Source organism: Pelophylax lessonae, assembly GCF_965119305.1.
Source record: "Pelophylax lessonae genome assembly, chromosome: 12".
Taxonomy (NCBI): domain Eukaryota; kingdom Metazoa; phylum Chordata; class Amphibia; order Anura; family Ranidae; genus Pelophylax; species Pelophylax lessonae.
In genome coordinates this window covers 205,206,712-205,226,181 of record NC_138779.1, presented here as the reverse complement: position 1 = coordinate 205,226,181, position 19,470 = coordinate 205,206,712, and the positions used below count along the sequence as shown (strand labels likewise).

General features: G+C 45.6%; 1 protein-coding gene across 1 annotated transcript in view; it reads left to right on the top strand.

Annotated features, from left to right (window-relative positions):
• Positions 1-19,470, top strand: part of ETFB (electron transfer flavoprotein subunit beta) — a 110,371-nt gene that overhangs the window by 45,857 nt on the left and 45,044 nt on the right. The window contains exon 3 of the mRNA XM_082273702.1: positions 15,340-15,498. Within this exon, the coding sequence (XP_082129828.1) occupies positions 15,340-15,498 (159 nt within the window). The remainder of the gene's footprint in view (positions 1-15,339; positions 15,499-19,470) is intronic.

Genomic DNA, 19,470 nt, shown 5'->3' with positions numbered 1-19,470 from the left:
ATATTATATTGTATGTATGGAGATATATTTATTATATTTTTTATATATATATATATATATATATATATATATATATATATATATATATATATATATATATATATATATATATATTTATACATATATACTGTGTGTGTATGTGTGTGTGTATATATATATATATATATATATTAGGGCTGTCACGACTCGTCGACTACAAAAAATCGTCGACGTGCGGAAAATGCGTCGACGCGTCAACGTGTGACGTCACACGCCCCCGCCGCTTGAAGCATTGCCGGCCGGGTGAAATTCCCCCGCCGGGCTCCGTCGGAGACGAGAGGTGAGTGCTGACCGTCTCCAGCACCCCTGTACTGCCACAACACATTCGCATCCTCCCCCAGCTACTTAGAGATGTCACATTTGCGGCGCTACACCGGCTTGTAATGGCCTGTACTAGGTGGGAGGGCTTACTGGGGGGTCTGCACTGGAAGGGGGGCTTACTAAGTGGTCTGTACAGTACAGACCACTTAGTAAGCCCCCCTCCCAGTACAGACCCCCCAGTAAGCCCTCCCACCTAGTACAGACCCCTTAGTAAGCCCCCCCTTCCAGTACAGACCCCCCAGTAAGCCCTCCCACCTAGTACAGTCTGTACTAGGTAGGAGGGCTTACTGAGGGGTCTGCACAGGGAGGGGGGCTTACTAAGGGGTCTGTACTAGGTTGGAGGGCTTACTGAGGGGTCTGCACTGGGAGGGGGGCTTACTAAGGGGTCTGTACTAGGTTGGAGGGCTTACTGAGGGGTCTGTACTAGTGTACTGGGAGGGGGGCTTACTAAGTGGTCTGTACAGTACAGACCACTTAGTAAGCCCCCTTCCAGTACAGACCCCTCAGTAAGCCCTCCCACCTAGTACAGACCCCTTAGTAAGCCCCCCTCCCACCTAGTACAGACCCCTTAGTAAGCCCCCCCCTCCCAGTGCAGACCCCTCAGTAAGCCCTCCCACCCAGTACATACTGTACTAGGTGGGAGGGCTTACTGAGGGGTCTGCACTGGGAGGGGTGCTTACTAAGGGGTCTGTACTGGGAGGGGGGCTTACTAAGGGGTCTGTACTAGGTTGGAGGGCTTTCTGAGGGGTCTGTACTGGAAGGGGGGCTTACTAAGTGGTCTGTACAGTACAGACCACTTAGTAAGCCCCCCTTCCAGTACAGACCCCTCAGTAAGCCCTCCCACCTAGTACAGACCCCTTAGTAAGCCCCCCTTCCCAGTGCAGACCCCTCAGTAAGCCCTCCCACCCAGTACATACTGTACTAGGTGGGGGGGCTTACTGAGGGGTCTGCACTGGGAGGGGTGCTTACTAAGGGGTCTGTACTGGGAGGGGGGCTTACTAAGGGGTCTGTACTAGGTTGGAGGGCTTTCTGAGGGGTCTGTACTGGAAGGGGGGCTTACTAAGTGGTCTGTACTGTACAGACCACTTAGTAAGCCCCCCTTCCAGTACAGACCCCTCAGTAAGCCCTCCCACCTAGTACAGACCCCTTAGTAAGCCCCCCCTCCCAGTGCAGACCCCTCAGTAAGCCCTCCCACCCAGTACATACTGTACTAGGTGGGAGGGCTTACTGAGGGGTCTGCACTGGGAGGGGGGCTTACTAAGTGGTCTGTACTAGGTGGGAGGGCTTACTGAGGGGTCTGTACTGGGAGGGGGGGGCTTAGTAAGTGGTCTGTACTAGATGGGAGGGCTTACTGAGGGGTCTGTACTGGGAGGGGGGTTTAGTAAGTGGTCTGTACTAGGTGGGAGGGCTTACTGAGGGGTCTGTACTGGGAGGGGGGCTTAGTAAGTGGTCTGTACTAGATGGGAGGGCTTACTGAGGGGTCTGTACTGGGTGGGAGGGCTTACTGTGGGGGGCTGTACTGGGAGGGGGGCTTACTGAGGGGTCTGTAGTGGGAGGGGGGCTTACTGAGGGGTCTGTATTAATTACAGGATTAATTAGCTAATCAAAAAGACTAAATTAAGCAAAAAAACAAAAAAATTAAATAATCGTTAGATTAGTCGACTAATCGTAAAAATAAACGATAGATTAGTCGACAGACAAATTAATCGTTAGTTGCAGCCCTTATATATTATATATATATATATATATATATATTATTATTATTATTATTATTATTATTATATATATATATATATATATATATATATATATATATATATATATATATATATATATATATATATATATATATATATATATATATATATATATATATATATATATATATATATAATAAATTATTATTATTATTAAAATATATATTTATTATCAATTGTATATATTATATATTTAGTGCCTTTTATATTTTGGATAGTGTGATGAAGTGTAAAAACCTCTCTCGGTTTGTATTGCCCTCCTTGTCTCTGCTTTTTCACCCTCTCTGTTTGTCCACTATAGTAAATGATGAAAAATCCAACATTTTTTTTTTTTTTTTTTTTTTTTTAAGTTGTCAAAGGAAGAGGAGAGGGTGGGGGTTATCTTCCAATGGGTGCCGTGACAACTGGCGGAACATTTCACTGACCTGGAATATCTATGGTCAGGCTAATTGCAGGTTTCTGGCATTTTCAACCGCAAAAAATAAATGCAGAATAGCCTTGTATATGGGCAGCATTAGACTTGGATGCCACCCGCAGAGCGTGATGAATAGGATGTCAGCTGTGTGTCGGAATATTCTCCTCTCCAGGATCAGAGCATCATACAATATTCACTTCATACAGCCTTCTGCAATTTCTTCCTTCATTTTTTTTTTCCTCAGCCGTGAAAATAGAAACCTTTTTCTAAATGGTCAGGTTACGGGGGGGGGGGGGCCATGTTGTCCCTTTTTAATGGTCAGGTTAGGGAGGCCATGGTGTTCCTATAATATAAAGGGTCCGGGCATGGTGTCTATTTTTATAGTCCTGTCGGGGGCCATAGTTTCCCTCAAATAGTCAGGTTGGGGGGAGGGGGGGCATAGTGTCCCCATTTAATAATTAGTCAGGGGGGGGGTCATAGTTTCCCTTTTTAAAAGTCAGGTCAAGGGGACCATAGTGTCCCTCTAATACTCACTGCGGGGGGCATTTTGTCTCTCTAATAGTCAGGTCAGGGGTAGTTCCATACTGTCCCTCTAATAGTCAGGTAAAGGGGGGCCAAAGTAACCCTCTAATAGTTGGGGGGGTGGGCATACTGTCCCTTTTTTAATAGTCAGGTCAAGGGAGCCATGGTGTCCCTTTTTTTTAATAGTCAGGTTAGGGGGCCATAGTTTCCCTCCAATAGTCAGGTTGGGGCGTAGGGGGGCATAGTGTCGCTCTAATAGTCGGGGGGGGGGGGGTCGACATACTGTCCCTCTAATAGTCAGATCAGGAGAGCCTGGTGTCCCTCTAATAGTCAGGTTTGGGGGGGGGGGCATAGTGTCCCTTTTTAATAGTTAGGGGGGGGTCATAGTGTCCAGTCAGGTAAGGGTGAGTTTCATACTGTCCCTTTAATAGTCAGGTAAGGGGGGCCATAGTGTTCCTCTATTAGTCAGGGTGTGGAGGGCATACTGTCCCTCTAATAGTCAGGTCGGGGGGGGGGGCCATAGAGTCCTTCTAATAGGCAGGTCGGGGGGAGGCATAGTGTCCTTCTAATAGTCAGGTGAGGGGGGGCATGGTGTCCTTCTAATAGGCAGGTCGGGGGGAGGCATAGTGTCCTTCTAATAGTCAGGTGAGGGGGGGCATGGTGTCCTTCTAATAGTCAGGTGAGGGGGGGGGCATGGTGTCCTTCTAATAGTCAGGTCAGGGGGGGGGGGGGCATGGTGTCCTTCTAATAGTCAGGTGAGGGGGGGGGGCATGGTGTCCTTCTAATAGTCAGGTGAGGGGGGGGCATGGTGTCCTTCTAATAGTCAGGTCAGGGGGGGGGGGCATAGTGTCCTTCTAATAGTCAGGTGAGGGGGGGGGCATGGTGTCCTTCTAATAGTCAGGTGAGGGGGGGCATGGTGTCCTTCTAATAGTCAGGTCAGGGGGGGGGGGGCATAGTGTCCTTCTAATAGTCAGGTGAGGGGGGGGGGGGGCATGGTGTCCTTCTAATAGTCAGGTGAGGGGGGGGGCATAGTGTCCTTCTAATAGTCAGTCAGGTCAGGGGGGGGGGGGGCATAGTGTCCTTCTAATAGTCAGTCAGGTCAGGGGGGGGGCATAGTGTCCTTCTAATAGTCAGTCAGGTCAGGGGGGGGGGGGGGCATAGTGTCCTTCTAATAGGCAGGTTGGGGGGGGGGGGCCATGGTGTCCTTCTAATAGTCAGGTCAGGGGGCCATGGTGTCCCTCTAATCAGGTAAGGGGGGGGGCTATAGTGCCCCTCTATTAGTCAGGGTGGGGGCATACTGTCCTTGTAATATTCAGGTCAGGGGGGCCATAGTGACCTTCTATTAGAGCAGAGGGGGCCATGGTGTCCCTCCAATAGGTCAGGGAGGCCATAGTGTTTTTCAAATAGTCAGGTCAGGGGAGCCATGGTGTCCCTCTAAAACAGGGATCCTCAAACTGCGGCCCTCCAGCTGTTGCGGAACTACACATCCCATGAGGCATTTTAAAACTGACATTCACAGACATAACTAGGCGTGATGGGAATTGTAGTTCGTGAACAGCTGGCGGGCCATAGTTTAAAGACCCCTGCTCTAAAAGGTCAGAGGGGGCCATGGTGTCTCTTCTAATAGTCAGGTCAGGGGGGGGGGGGGCGATGGTGTCCTTTGTTGGAGAGTGACTATTATCCGGTATACATTACCCAGAGCCTTTGAATTCTATCCTGCAGTCATGCATGTAGTAAACACAATGAAGACTTGTGATCAATGTTAAAGATGCCTTATTGCATCCCCGCCCCCCTCCCCCCACACACCTTCTCATCCATCCGCTGCCCGCTGTTATCCTTTCATCTTGTGAATGAGAACGTTCCATAACCCCTCTTCATTCACCGGACCGGCCCCCCCTTCCCCCTCCTCATCCAATCCACAGACCTGTCAGTTCTGCTTTTCTGCTCTAGTAATTTTAGCTCAGACCCATCCACACTTTGATTTTATTTTATTTTTTATTTATTTTTCCCCCCTCCTGCTCATCAAACACGGAGCAGGGTGGAGGGAATCGCTCCGCATTACGGATGCTGCGCACGTTTCACTGGCTCTGCTCACATGGAGCTCTGCGCTTTCCACTAATCGCGGCTCCACAATGTTTAAAGGGAAACTCTGTCTTTACTTCCAGCACAGGAAAAACAAAACTGAGAATCTTTTTTTTTTATTTTTTTTTTTTCGCAGTGATTTGATTTTTTTTTTTTTTTTTTTTTTTTTTACATTTTTCAGTTTATCATTTAATTCCTTGCATAATAATGTACTGTTTTCTCTGACTTCAATGGGACTGTAGCTTTTAGGGTCCATTTACATCTCCATGACCGGGTTATGCGCATCACATGTGTTACTGCGTTGCATTGCCATTACCCAAAAAAAAAAAAAAAAAAATAAAAGGGTCCTCTCCGATTTTTGACTACTTGGGGTGCAATGGCAGCCCATTCATTTTAGTTGCACTATCTGCATTTACACGATTGCGTTATGAAAACACGCAGAAATGCACATTACATGCATTGCAGCGCTATTCAATGCCCTTGTGGTGCACAATATGCAATACACATCTGATTTAAATTTTTTGTGTTTTTTTTTTTTTTTTTTTTTTTTTTGTGCATTGGCAGCCCACGTGATATATTCTTATACTCTTTTGTACATGGATTTTTTTTATTTTATTTTATTTTATTTAATGTGGTTTTTTTTTTTTTTTTTGTTTTTTTTTTCCTGTGTATGGTTTTTTTTATTTATTATTTTCCATATGTCCTTCTTCTTCTTCTTCTTCTTTTTTTTTTTTTTTTTTTTTTCTCCCTCCTTTTTGGTTCTTGCCATTTTACCTTTTCATCCCCCTCTTTAGCAATTCTTTACTTTGACCATGTACAAGAAAAAAAAATTGCCATCCATAGACTTCAAGATACTCTAAATCCGTTCATCATGTGTATTCTTCCTTGAATCTTGGCGTGCTCTGTCTATTTCTTCCTGGTCTTTGCAGTAATCCAGTGTGAGATTTTTCTTTCCTGTTAAAAAGGAGGTGAAAAGGAATTTCTTGTTCTGTTTTTTTTTTTTTTTTTCTCTTCGGTTTGTTTGTATATGTATGTTATGTAAAAGGAGCGAAAAAAATCAAAAATAAAATCTGATTTAAAAAAAAAAAAATTTTCTCACTGCTGCTCTCTTTCCTTGTGCAGAGTCACTGGTCTGGTCTCCTCCCCCCCTCCTGTAGTTTTTCAGGCAGCCTGTAATGGGTGGGGCCTGCTGGCCCCTACCACAGCTCTGCACGGTCTATGTATAGCTCAGTGATGATGGAAATATCTGGGTTAGCAAAGGCATTTGTGCACACAGTATTATTTATTTTTTTCGGTTTGTTTGTATATGTATGTTATGTAAAAGGGGGAAAAAAATCAAAAATCTGATTTTAAAATGAAAAAAAAAAGACTTCTTACTGCTGCTTTCTTTCCTTGTGCAGAGTGACTGGTCTGGTCTCCTCCCCCTTCCTGTAGTTTTTCAGGCAGCCTGTAATGGGTGGGGCCTGCTAGCCCCTCCCACAGCTCTGCACTGTCTATGTACAGCTCAGTGATGATGGAAATATCTGAGTTAGCAAAGGCATTTGTGCACACAGTATTATTTTTTTATTTGTTTTTTGGTTTGTTTGTTTATGTATGTTATGTAAAAGGGGGGAAAAAAAATCAAAAATAAAATCGGAGTGAAAAATTAAAAAAAAAAAAAAAAAAGACTGCTCACTGTTTTCTGGTGCAGAGTCACTGGTCTGGTCTCCTCCCCTTCCTGTAGTTTTGCAGGCAGCCTGTAATGGGTGGGGCCTGCTGGCCCCTCCCACAGCTCTGTACGGTCTATGTACAGCTCAGTGATGATTGAAATCTCCTAAGAGCAGTGCGATTTGGTTGCAGGAACAGAAATGATACCCGCAGCCACATGCATTGGTGTGAACCAAGCCTTGATTTGGAATCTGCTATGCTGAGGAACACAATGCTTTCTATTCTTGGGAATTCCAGTGAGGAGATCCAACTAGCTTTGTTCCCTTTTACCTTGGCGCTTTGGGGGTTTCCACTTTTATTGCATTCTCTTTGTAGTAGAACTATGAGCAAAACCTTTTATATTTTGGATAGAGTAGGGAGGGTTATAACCCCTGTAAAGTTTATTTTTGCTATCTGTGTTGGGGAGTTTTACCTTTTTACTTCCTGTCCCATAGCCAAAACAGGAAGTGAGAGGAAACCCCTGCAAAGCAGGGAATCTTGGGGCCACCCAGGTCACCAAATGTAGTGACTCCATTGAAAGATTTTCCTCTATTACTCTTCTGGGGACAACCCAGAAATGTTCTTTCTTTTTCGCTGATAACAGTACACTGGACGAATAGAGAGGGCGAATCTCCCTAATGGGGCACAGACAGCAAAAAAAAAAAAAAACTGGCAGGGGGTCTAATCCTTCTCCACTCTATCCAGAACTAAAGAAAAAGTCGTGCCTTCATTTCTATAGTTGCGTGTGTGCGCACGCACGTATGTGCGCACGCACGTGTGTGTGTCTGTGCGTGCGTGCGTGGGGGTAATTTGGATTGGTGATGCCTAAAACCCCGGACAAGTTGTATATTTATTTTGCTGCGTACGTCCCATTAGGCAGGCCTTCGTGTGTGTGCGCGTGTGTGTCTGTGTCGGCGTGCGCGTGTGTGTCTGCGTCAGTGTGTGCGCGTGTGTGTCTGCGTCAGTGTGTGCGCGTGTGTGTCTGTGTCGGCGTGCGCGTGTGTGTCTGTGTCGGCGTGCGCGTGTGTGTCTGTGTCGGCGTGCGCGTGTGTGTCTGTGTCGGCGTGCGCGTGTGTGTCTGTGTCGGCGTGCGTGCGTGTGTGGGGCTGATTTGGATTGGTGAAGCCTAAAACCCCGGACAAGTTGTATATTTATTTTGCTGCATGCGTCCCATTAGGCAGGTCTTCGTGTGTGTGTGTGTGCGTGCGCGTGTCTGTGTCGGCGTGCGCGTGTCTGTGTCGGCGTGCGCGTGTCTGTGTCGGCGTGCGTGTCTGTGTCGGCGTGCGTGCGCGTGTGGGGCTGATTTGGATTGGTGAAGCCTAAAACCCCGGACAAGGTGTATATTTTGCTGCATGCGTCCCATTAGGCAGGTCTTCGTGTGTGTGTGCGCGTGTGTGTCTGTGTCGGCGTGCGTGTGTGCGCGTCTGTGTCAGCATGTGCATGTGTGTCTGTGTCGGCATGCGTGCGTGTGTCTGTGTCGGCGTGCTTGTGTGCGCGTGTGTGTCTGCGTCGGCGTGTGTGTGTGTGTCTGTGTCGGCGTGTGTGTGTGTGTCTGTGTCGGCGTGTGTGTGTGTGTGTGTGTCTGTGTCGGCGTGTGTGTGTGTGTGTGTGTCTGTGTCGGCGTGTGTGTGTGTGTGTGTCTGTGTCGGCGTGTGTGTCGGCGTGCACGTGTGTGTGTGCGCGCATGTGTGTCTGTGTCGGCGTGCGTGCGTGTTTGAGGGTGATTTGGATTGGTGATGTGCGTGGGGGTGATTTGGATTGGTGATGTGCGTGGGGGTGATTTGGATTGGTGATGCCTAAAACCCCTGACAAGTTGTAATTAGTTATTTTGCTGTCCGTCCCTTAGGCAGTTCTTCCTTTATTTCCGGTCTCGGATACATAACAGGAAGTGAGAGCAAATCTCTCCAAAGTTAAGGAAAATCCTCTCTTAGACCGTTGTCACCAGAACAACAATTCCTCACCATTCTATCCAAAGCAGGGAAAAACGTTTGGCTTGTGATTCTCTTTAATTATCACTTTTTAGGTGGACTGACCCATCGACAGGAACATTGAGAGGCAATTAAAAGATAAAGTGTTTATCTAAATTAAATGTCTACTAAGGAAAGTACCTTGTTTGTTTTATTGTTGTAATTTATTTTGTGAACCCGTGACATCCGGAACGCTTTACAATGGGGTATTGTGAATGCTGTAGAGGAGTTCCTCCTCTCTGGTAATGTCACTGCTTTCCTCCGCTGCCCATCACCCATATTGTCCTCCCTGTCTCCTAGCTCCATTTCATTCCCTCTCTGGTTAATGGCTCATAAAGATGGTATGTGCCGTTCTCCTACTCCACCTTTTAAATGTCAGCGAGGCAAAAGCTCCTCTTCCCTAACTGGCGCTGATTGCTGCATTTTGCGTTCAATTTTGTCACGTTGGGCAGGACCGGTCCAAACCTGCGTGATACTCCACACCGCTTGCTGCATAGCAGAGGGATCAGATGTGATTGCATCAGCTGCCAACCAATCGTGCTGGCACAGGATTTGTGACCTTGAATAGTGGAAGTCTCCCAGTTTTTTTTATTTTTTTTTTTATTTGGGAGGTTTTATTTTTATGTGTGTGGGGAAAAAAAAAAAAACTCATAGTACATACATTTGTTCATATGCCAAAAAAATTTACATTTTCTTTATCAATCTATACAGTGTATTGAGATTGGGATAAAGATATATACAATGTAAAGTAGTGAGTGTACAGCTTGTATAACAGTGTACATTTTCTGTCCCCCTAAAATAACTCAACACACAGCCATTAATGTCTAAACCGCTGGCAACAAAAGTGAGTACACCCCTAAGTGAAATGTCCAAAATGGACAAAAAGTGTAAATATTTTGTGTGGCCAGCATTATTTTCCAGCACTGCCTTAACCCTCTTGGGCATGGAGTTCACCAGAGCTTCACAGGTTGCCACTGGAGTCCTCTTCCACTCCTCCATGAGGACATCACAGAGCTGGTGGATGTTAGAGACCTTGCGCTCCTTGAGACCTGGAGACCTTCCATTTGAGAATGCCCCACAGATGCTCAATAGGGTTTAGGTCTGGAGAAATGCTTGACCAGCCCATCACCTTTACCCTCAGCTTCTTTAGCAAGGCAGTGGTCGTCTTGGAAGTGTGTTTGGGGTCGTTATGTTGGGATACTGTCCTGCAGCCCAGTCTCTGAAGGGAGGGGATCATGCTCTGCTTCAGTATGTCACAGTACATGTTGGCATTCATGGTTCCCTCAATGAACTGTAGCTCCCCAGTGCCGGCAGCACTCATACAGCCCCAGACCATGACACTCCCACCATAATGCTTGACTGTAGGCAAGACGCACTTGTCTTTGTACTCCTCACCTGGTTGCCACCACACATGCTTGACACCATCTGAACCAAATATATTTATCTGGATCTCATCAGACCACAGGAGATGGTTCCAGTAATCCATGTCGTTAGTCTGCTTGTGTTCAGCTAACTGTTTGCTTTCTTGTGCATCATCTTTAGAAGAGACTTCCTTCTGGGACGACAGCCATGGGGACCAATTTGATGCAGTGTGCGGCGTATGGTCTGAGCACTGACAGGCTGACCCCCCCCCCCACCCCTTCAACCTCTGCAGCAATTCTGGCAGCACTCATACATCTATTTCCCAAAGACTTCCTCTGGATACGAGGCTGAGCACGTGCACTCAACTTCTTTGGCCAACCATGGCGAGGCCTGTCCTGAGTGGAACCTGTCCTGTTAAACCGCTGTATGGTCTTGGCCACCGTGCTGCAGCTCAGTTTCAGGGTCTTGGCAATCTTCTTATAGCCTAGGCCATCTTTATGTAGAGCAACAATTCTTTTTTTCAGATCCTCAGAGTGTTCTTTGCCATGAGGTGCCATGTTGAACTTCTAGCAACCAGTATGAGAGAGTGAGAGCGATAACACTAAAATTTAATACACCTGCTCCTCATTCACACCTGAGACCTTGTAACACTAACGAGTCACATGACACTGGGGAGGGAAAATGGCTAATTGGGCCCAATTTGTACATTTTCACTTAGGGGTGTACTCACTTTTGTTGCCAGCGGTTTAGACATTAATGGCTGTGTGTTGAGTTATTTTGAGGGGACAGCAAATTTACACTGTTATACAAGCTGTACACTCACTACTTTACATTGTAGCAAAGTGTCCTTTCTTCAGTGTTGTCACATGAAAAGATAGAATAAAATATTTACAAAAATGTGGGAATAACAGAGACTTGGTTCGACCCCTCACATGACTGGCTGGCCAATATCCAAGGGTATTCGGTGTACCGGAAGGACAGGGTAGGAAAAAGAGGGGGAGGGGTATGTCTCTATGTCAAGAACAATATAAAGGTGATAGAAAGGAGTGACATTACGGATGGGATGAGCATGGATTTAGAATCTGTGTGGGTTGAACTCCATAGGGAAAGAGAAAAGGGGAAAGTAATTGTGGGGGTTTGCTATAGGTCACCTAACCAAGGGGAGGAGGTAGAGCTGGAATTCTTAGCACTAATGAGTAAAGTGGCAAAATTGGGATCAGTCGTCATATTGGGGGACTTCAATTATCCCGACATTGACTGGGACGAGGGGACTACACACTCACAGAAGGCCCGCCTATTCACGGAAACCTTACTGGATAATTACATGTCACAGTTGGTGGATTCTCCGACTAGAGAAAATGCAGTCCTGGATCTATTGATCACTAATGACCCAGACCTAATCTCGCAGGTAGGAGTCCAGGACAACCTGGGCTCTAGCGATCACAGGATGATCACATTTAGTATAAATAACAATATAACAAGGCAATTGGGGAACATAAGAACCCTAAACTTCAGAAGGGCAAACTTTCCAAAATTGTACTCCTTGATGGAAAGGGTAAACTGGGACCAAACCCTGGGATCCCTGACCACAGAGGAAAAATGGGAATGCTTTAGGAACATATTGGGCAAAGGCATCTTGCAGTGCATTCCTATGGGAAATAAATTTAGAAGAGACAAAGCCAAACCTGGCTGGTTAAACCGTAGCGTCAAAAAACTTATTAGGGGAAAAAAATTGGCCTTCAAGAAGTATAAATCAGAGGGCACAGTATCGACTTTCGAGCAATACAAGGAGGCAAATAAGAAAAGTAAACAAGAAATCAAGATGGCTAAAATCAACTTTGAGAGACAAATAGCGGAGGATAGTAAAAAAAACCTAAAGAAATTCTTTAAATATATCAACAGCAAAAAAACTAGGGCAGAGCATATTGCACACATAATTAACAATGATGGGAGGATGGTCACAGAGGACACTGAAAAAGCAACCGTGCTGAATGCTTTTTTCTCGTCAGTCTTTACACAGGAAACGGAGGGGTACACTGACCATGACTGTATGGTTAGCAGTAATACACAGGACTTACCACTATGGCTAACAGAGGGTGAAATCAGGGAAAGGCTGGATAAACTCAACACAAACAAATCACCAGGCCCGGATGGCGTACATCCGAGAGTACTCAAGGAACTCAGTAAGGTTATATCCAGACCACTGTTCCTGATCTTTGCTGACAGTATTAGGACAGGAGATGTACCAGGGGATTGGAAGAAAGCTAACGTGATTCCGATATTCAAAAAGGGCCAGAGGCATATCCCGGGAAATTATAGGCCTGTCAGTCTGACATAAGTAGTATGTAAACTTCTGGAGGGGATGATAAGGGACTATATCGTAGAGTTTTCTAAAGACAACAACATCATCAGCAGTAATCCGCACGGGTTTACAAATGGGCGTTCTTGTCAAACCAATCTATTAACATTCTACGAGGAGGTGAGCTGTGAGCTAGATAGGGGGAGACCAGTGGATGTGGTGTACTTGGATTTCGCTAAGGCGTTTGATACAGTTCCCCACAAGCGCTTAATTTATAAAATAAGGTCTGCAGGTATCGACAGCAGGGTTTGCTCTTGGATACGGAATTGGCTTAAAGGGCGTATCCAAAGGGTGGTAATAAACAGCGCATACTCAGACTGGTCTGAGGTAGTAAGCGGGGTGCCCCAGGGCTCAGTCCTGGGACCAACCTTGTTCAATTTATTCATAAACAACATTGAGGACGGGATCAGTAGTGCGTTATCAGTTTTTGCAGATGACACAAAATTGGCCAGGGCAATAACTGCACAGCATGAAGCAGATATCCTACAGAATGACCTGGACAAATTTACAGAGTGGGCAACGACATGGCAAATGAGGTTTAATGTGGAGAAGTGTAAGGTTTTGCACTTGGGGACTAAACATAAAAGCACAATACACTTTAGGAGGGGAACCCTTGGGGGAATCAAAAATGGAGAAGGATCTGGGAGTCTTGGTTGATGATAGATTAGGCAACAGCATGCAATGTCAAGTGGCAGCTGCCAAAGCCAGCAGAATATTAGCATGCATAAAGAAAGGGATGTATTCCAGAGATAAGACTATAATCCTTCCACTTTATAAAACTCTGGTCCAACCGCATCTGGAGTATTCTGTCCAGTTCTGGTCGCCAGTCCTCAGGAGGGATGTGTTGGAGCTGGAAAGAGTCCAGAGAAGGGCAACTAAACTAATTAGGGGATTGGAGGACCTTGACTATGAGGAGCGTCTACAATCGCTCGATTTATTCTCCCTGGAGAAGAGACGTCTGAGGGGGGACATGATAGCAATTTATAAATATCCTAATGGGGATCCCAGCTTAGAAAAAAAGCTGTTCATTCGAAGGGATTGCATGAGGACTCGAGGGCATACAATGCGATTAGGAGAAGCGTTTTAACCTCAGGCAACGCGGGGAGTTCTTTACTGTTAGGGCTACAAGATTGTGGAATTCTCTACCACAAGAAGTGGTTTCTGCGGGTAGTATGGTGGCTTTCAAAAGACTCTTAGACTTACATCTCAAGGATCAGAACATTCAGGGGTATGAGAGATGATTACAGCCACACACACCTACACAGGTTGAACTGGATGGACTATTGTCTTTATTCAACCTCACCTACTATGTAACTATGTAACTATGTGAAGAGTGTACTTACTTTTGTGAGATGTATTCATTCTATTCTATTGTTTTTTTAATTCTTTTTCCATTCTGTTCTTTTCTATTTTATTTTATTCTTTTCTATTTTTTTGGAATTCAAATTTATTCTATTCGAAATTTGAATTTTGGAAGAAGGTTATATTCTTTCTGAATGATTCTATTATTTCTTTTTCTATTTTATTATTTTCTATTCTTTTTTTTTTTTTTTTTTTTTTTATTCGGATTCAAATGTATTCTACTTGAAATTCGAATTTCAGAAGATGGTTAAATTCTATTTTGTTTTTTTAATTCTGTTGAATTCTATTCCTTTATTTTCTATTCCATTTTATTCTGTTTTACTCTATTCTTTTTCTATTCTATATTTTTTTTATATTCTTTTATTTTGTATTCTGTTCTGTTTTACTCTATTATATTCGATTCTTTTTTTTTCTATTTTATTCTTTTCTATTCTATAAATATTGACAAAAATGTGAGGGGTGTACTCACTTTGGGAGATACTGTATGTGTACATGTGATTTTTTTTTTTTTTTTTTTTTTTTTTTTTTTTAATATTGCAAAGATTTCAAACAAACATCTTTCATGTTGTTGTTATGGGATATTTTGTAGAATTTTGAGGAAAATAATGAATTTAATCTACTTTGGAATAAGGCTGTAAGCTAACAAAATGTTGAAAAAGTGAAGCGCTTTGAATACTTTCCGGACGCACTATATATATATATATATATATATATATATATATATATATATATATATATATATATATATATATATATATATATATATATATATATATATATATATAAAAATTATTTATATATATATATATATAAATCATTTTTCTATTTTTTATTGTACATATGATCTAAAAGGTAATCTCTAATAGATTCAATCCAGTTAACATGGTATAGCAACTAATATATATGGCACACACTGAGATGTTCTTTTTTTTTTTTATTGTCTTTTTTGTGTGCGGTGACATTGCCCACGGCCGATTGCGCACAATCTACTTGTCTGTCTAATCCTGTTACCTGTCTTGTGAGGATAGGGAGAAATTGTCGGAGTCTGGTGACGGAGGCAGGAGCTGAGACTTAATTACAGTATAGGCTTCCGGGGGTTGACATGTATTCTACAAGAGCAGTAAGGGGGTATTTAACCCCCTGCTGGGCCTTCTACAGGTGTGGATCGGTGTGATAAACCCCATTACAAGCCTATTTTCACCTTACAGTGCTAAAAATATACATAAAGCTTAGGCTTTTATAGTGAACATTTTTTCCTCTCAAGAAAAATAAGGGGTTTTTTTTTTTTTTTTTTTGTTTTTTTAACAAAAAAAAAAAAAAAAAACCTTTTACATTCTAATCCCTTAGCCGAAAACATTTGTGTACGGGGGAGTTTGTCATCCATAGCAGTCAGTAAGAGACTGGCGGCACTAATGCACATGATGATAGTTCCACATCTGATATATAACCACTCTTCTCTCTCTGCAGGAGACCATCAGGACGGCCCTGGCTATGGGAGCTGACCGAGGTATCTTTGTAGACGTCTCTGGTAAGGATTCAGAATCGCTCGGACCTTTCCAGGTCTCCAAGATCCTGGCTGCTCTTGCCAAGAAAGAGAATGCGAATCTGGTGCTTCTGGGAAAGCAGGTGACTTTGAAATGAAATCTGGTTGTTATATGTTGGCTTTATTGTAAATGTGATCATATGGTTATCTAGAGCAGCCTTTTTCAACCAGGGTGCCGTGGTACCTTGGTGTGCCTCCTGGGTTCCTCAGGGGTTAATTGGCAAAATGCCTAAAAATTACAACAAATTGAAACCGGTTTTTACATTGCAGCATTACAACCCTGGGCACTGTGCAGGTCAAGCCACTGGAACCCTGACAATCCTGGGCACTGTGCCGGTCAAGCCTGGGCACTGTGCGGGTCAAGCCACTGGAACCCTGACAATCCTGGGCACTGTGCCGGTCAAGCCACCGTGACAAGCCTGGGCACTGTGCGGGTCAAGCCACTGGCAGCCTTACAACCCTGGGTACTGTGCGGGTCAAGCCACTGGCACCCTGACAAGCCTGGGCACTGTGCGGGTCAAGCCACTGGCACCCTGACAAGCCTGGGCACTGTGCGGGTCAAGCCACTGGCACCCTGAAAACCCTGGGCACTGTGGGGGTCAAGCCACTGGCACCCTGAAAACCCTGGGCACTGTGGGGGTCAAGCCACTGGCACCCTAACAAGCCTGGGCACTGTGGGGGTCAAGCCACTGGCACCCTGACAAGCCTGGGCACTGTGGGGGTCAAGCCACTGGCACCCTGACAAGCCTGGGCACTGTGGGGGTCAAGCCACTGGCACCCTGACAAGCCTGGGCAGTGGGCACTGTGGGGGTCAAGCCACTGGCTCCCTGACAAGCCTGGGCACTGTGGGGGTCAAGCCACTGGCACCCTGACAAGCCTGGGCACTGTGGGGGTCAAGCCACTGGCACCCTGACAAGCCTGGGCACTGTGGGGGTCAAGCCACTGGCACCCTGACAAGCCTGGGCACTGTGGGGGTCAAGCCACTGGCACCCTGACAAGCCTGGGCACTGTGGGGGTCAAGCCACTGGCACCCTGACAAGCCTGGGCACTGTGGGGGTCAAGCCACTGGCACCCTGACAAGCCTGGGCAGTGGGCACTGTGGGGGTCAAGCCACTGGCTCCCTGACAAGCCTGGGCACTGTGGGGGTCAAGCCACTGGCACCCTGACAAGCCTGGGCACTGTGGGGGTCAAGCCACTGGCACCCTGACAAGCCTGGGCACTGTGGGGGTCAAGCCACTGGCACCCTGACAAGCCTGGGCACTGTGGGGGTCAAGCCACTGGCACCCTGACAAGCCTGGGCACTGTGGGGGTCAAGCCACTGGCACCCTGACAAGCCTGGGCAGTGGGCACTGTGGGGGTCAAGCCACTGGCTCCCTGACAAGCCTGGGCACTGTGGGGGTCAAGCCACTGGCACCCTGACAAGCCTGGGCACTGTGGGGGTCAAGCCACTGGCACCCTGACAAGCCTGGGCACTGTGGGGGTCAAGCCACTGGCACCCTGACAAGCCTGGGCACTGTGCGGGTCAAGCCACTGGCATCCTGACAACAAATGACATCACTGGTTGATGAGGAGAATGACGGGTGCTTGCATAGAATCCTTATTTACTCCTCCTCATCCCTTCTCCATCAGCACTGGGGTCACATTGGCAAATAGAAGAAGAGAAACCGAGGGATAAGAGAAACCCTAGCATACTGGTCTGTACCAGTTTGCAATAGTAGAGGAATAAATCACTTCTAACGTTGGATGGCCCATGTGTATGGATGTTGCTGCAATATGTAAAAACTATTAGTTTCTTTTACATTTTTGAATGGGGTGCCTCGAGATTTTACAGAATTTTAAAGGGTGCCCCAACTGAAAAAAGATTGAGAAACACTGATCTAGAATACATTTGAAATTAATGTCTTTTAAAGTGGTTGTAAGGCCCCTTGTGCGACTTGTCATGCGATTTGGGACTGCAAAATCGCATGATAAGTCATTCTCCATTATTTCCAATGAGCCCCAATCATATCTGTGCGACTTGAAGTCGCACCGACTTCAAAGTAGTCCCTTCACTACTTTTGGCATGATTTTGATGCGTTTTGAAGAAGAGACATTATAAGCCCAGTCAAAATTGTGGTAAAATCGTGCGACTTTGAAGTCGCACAAGTGTGAAAGGTGCCTTAAGGTAACACTTTTTTTTTTTTTTTTTTTTTTTAAATAAATACTTCCCTGAGTCCTGTATCAACCCAGTGCTGTGCCCATCTGTAGCCGTGCTGGTTCAATCTCCCTTCCCTCACAGGCACACAGACTGCACTGGGAGCCATTGGCTCCTGCTGCTGTCAATCAAATCCTGTGAGGAGGGGGTAGGGCCTGAGCTGTGCTGTGTGGGACTGTAGACGCACACAGCCCAGCTCAAAAGCGAAATCACAGGAGCAAATCCAAAAGGAAGTGGTTTCCTATGGTGGCACACAGAGAGGAGGCGTAGTCCAGGGTGTCGGTGGGGGACCCTCGCAGAGGAGATTCAGGGCTGTTCATTGCAATAGTGCAGGTAAGTATAACAGGTTTGTTGTTTTAATACAAAACATTTTTATCTTTTACAACCACTTCAGAGTAGAATTCCAGGCTAAGCCCAACTAGTTTTAAAAATGCTTCCTCCCCCTCCTAACGCCTACGCTGTGTAAGAAAGATGAATATACTTGCCTTTTTTTCAACCCGATCTGGTCACATGATCCGGCTCCATTGTGTTGGCCAGTAGTGGCTGCAGGGGAGAAGAGGGAACACAAACAGGCCATGGGAGCCGTTGCAGCTTCTGGAGTTCCCAGCTGTTAAGCGCCCCCCCCCCCCCCCATGCAGCTGCCATGGCTGACACAGGCAATCATTTAACCAGGTGTATATACATCTTTTTTGCAGAGGTTAGTCAGCATAGGTGTTAGGAGAGGGGACGGAGCATTTTTAAGACCAGTTAGCATTAGCCTGGAATTATACTTTTAACATGCGGGATTTGTACAACATTGCTTAGGGCAGTGGTTATCAATTCCAGTCCTCAGGACCCTAAGGCCCCTTTCACACAGGCGGACAGTTCAGATACGCCAAAAAAACTGACAGGCGGATCTGAATGGTCCCCCCATGCATCCCTATGGGGCATCGGATGTAAGCAGAGACATGTCCGCTGACATCCGATCCGTCAAATCTGGACGGATGGAATCCCTATTTTCCATCCGTCCCACGGATCGGATGATCTCTATCCGATTCCCCCATAGAGATGTATGGGGCTCTGACAGCTGTGTCTCCGCACACAGTGCGGAGAACAGCTGTCATTCTCCTGCTCAGCGGGGGATCGGCGGATCGATTTCCCCCCCGCTGAGAAAAACGGAATCCGTCCGACAGACTCCTAGTGTGAAAGAGCCCTAACAGGCCAGGTTTGCAAGATAACTGAAATACATCCCAGGTGATATCATTTGCTGCTCAGTGATTGCAGTACTCTAGTCTGCATCTCCCCAAGGTAATACCTAAAATCTGGCCTGTTAGTGGGTCCTGAGGACTGGAGTTGAGAACAATTGGTTTAGGGCATTCATTTTTAAAGTGGACCATTTAACTATACAGGTTTCCCTTAATTATTTCAAAAAATCTGTGACATATTCTGAAACATTATATGGTTGCTGTACATTGTTGACTGAAAGGTACACTTTAATACATAATTCTTAAGACTGCCCTAAAAAAAAAAAAAAAAAAACACAAATCTGGCTGCAATACTTCTAATCCAGAATTGTCGTCTGCAGTACTTCTTTTTTTTTTTTTTTTTTTTTTATTTTTTTTTTTCCAACACATGATATCTTCTGGCTGTCTTTAATTTTGCATGACACCCAAAGTTCCCTCAACACTGAGGACATACTGGGAGTGCAGGATGTCATGGTCCCACCTATTGAGGGAGCGTTGCTAAGCTTTGCAGCGTTCAATGTGTAATGATTCAAACAGTGGCGCTAATGTATTGTCAGCACCACACTTTGCATCATTGAGGAATGCCCAGAAAAGACCAAGACAACCCTGTGGTGTCATGTGACTGTCCCCTGAGTACT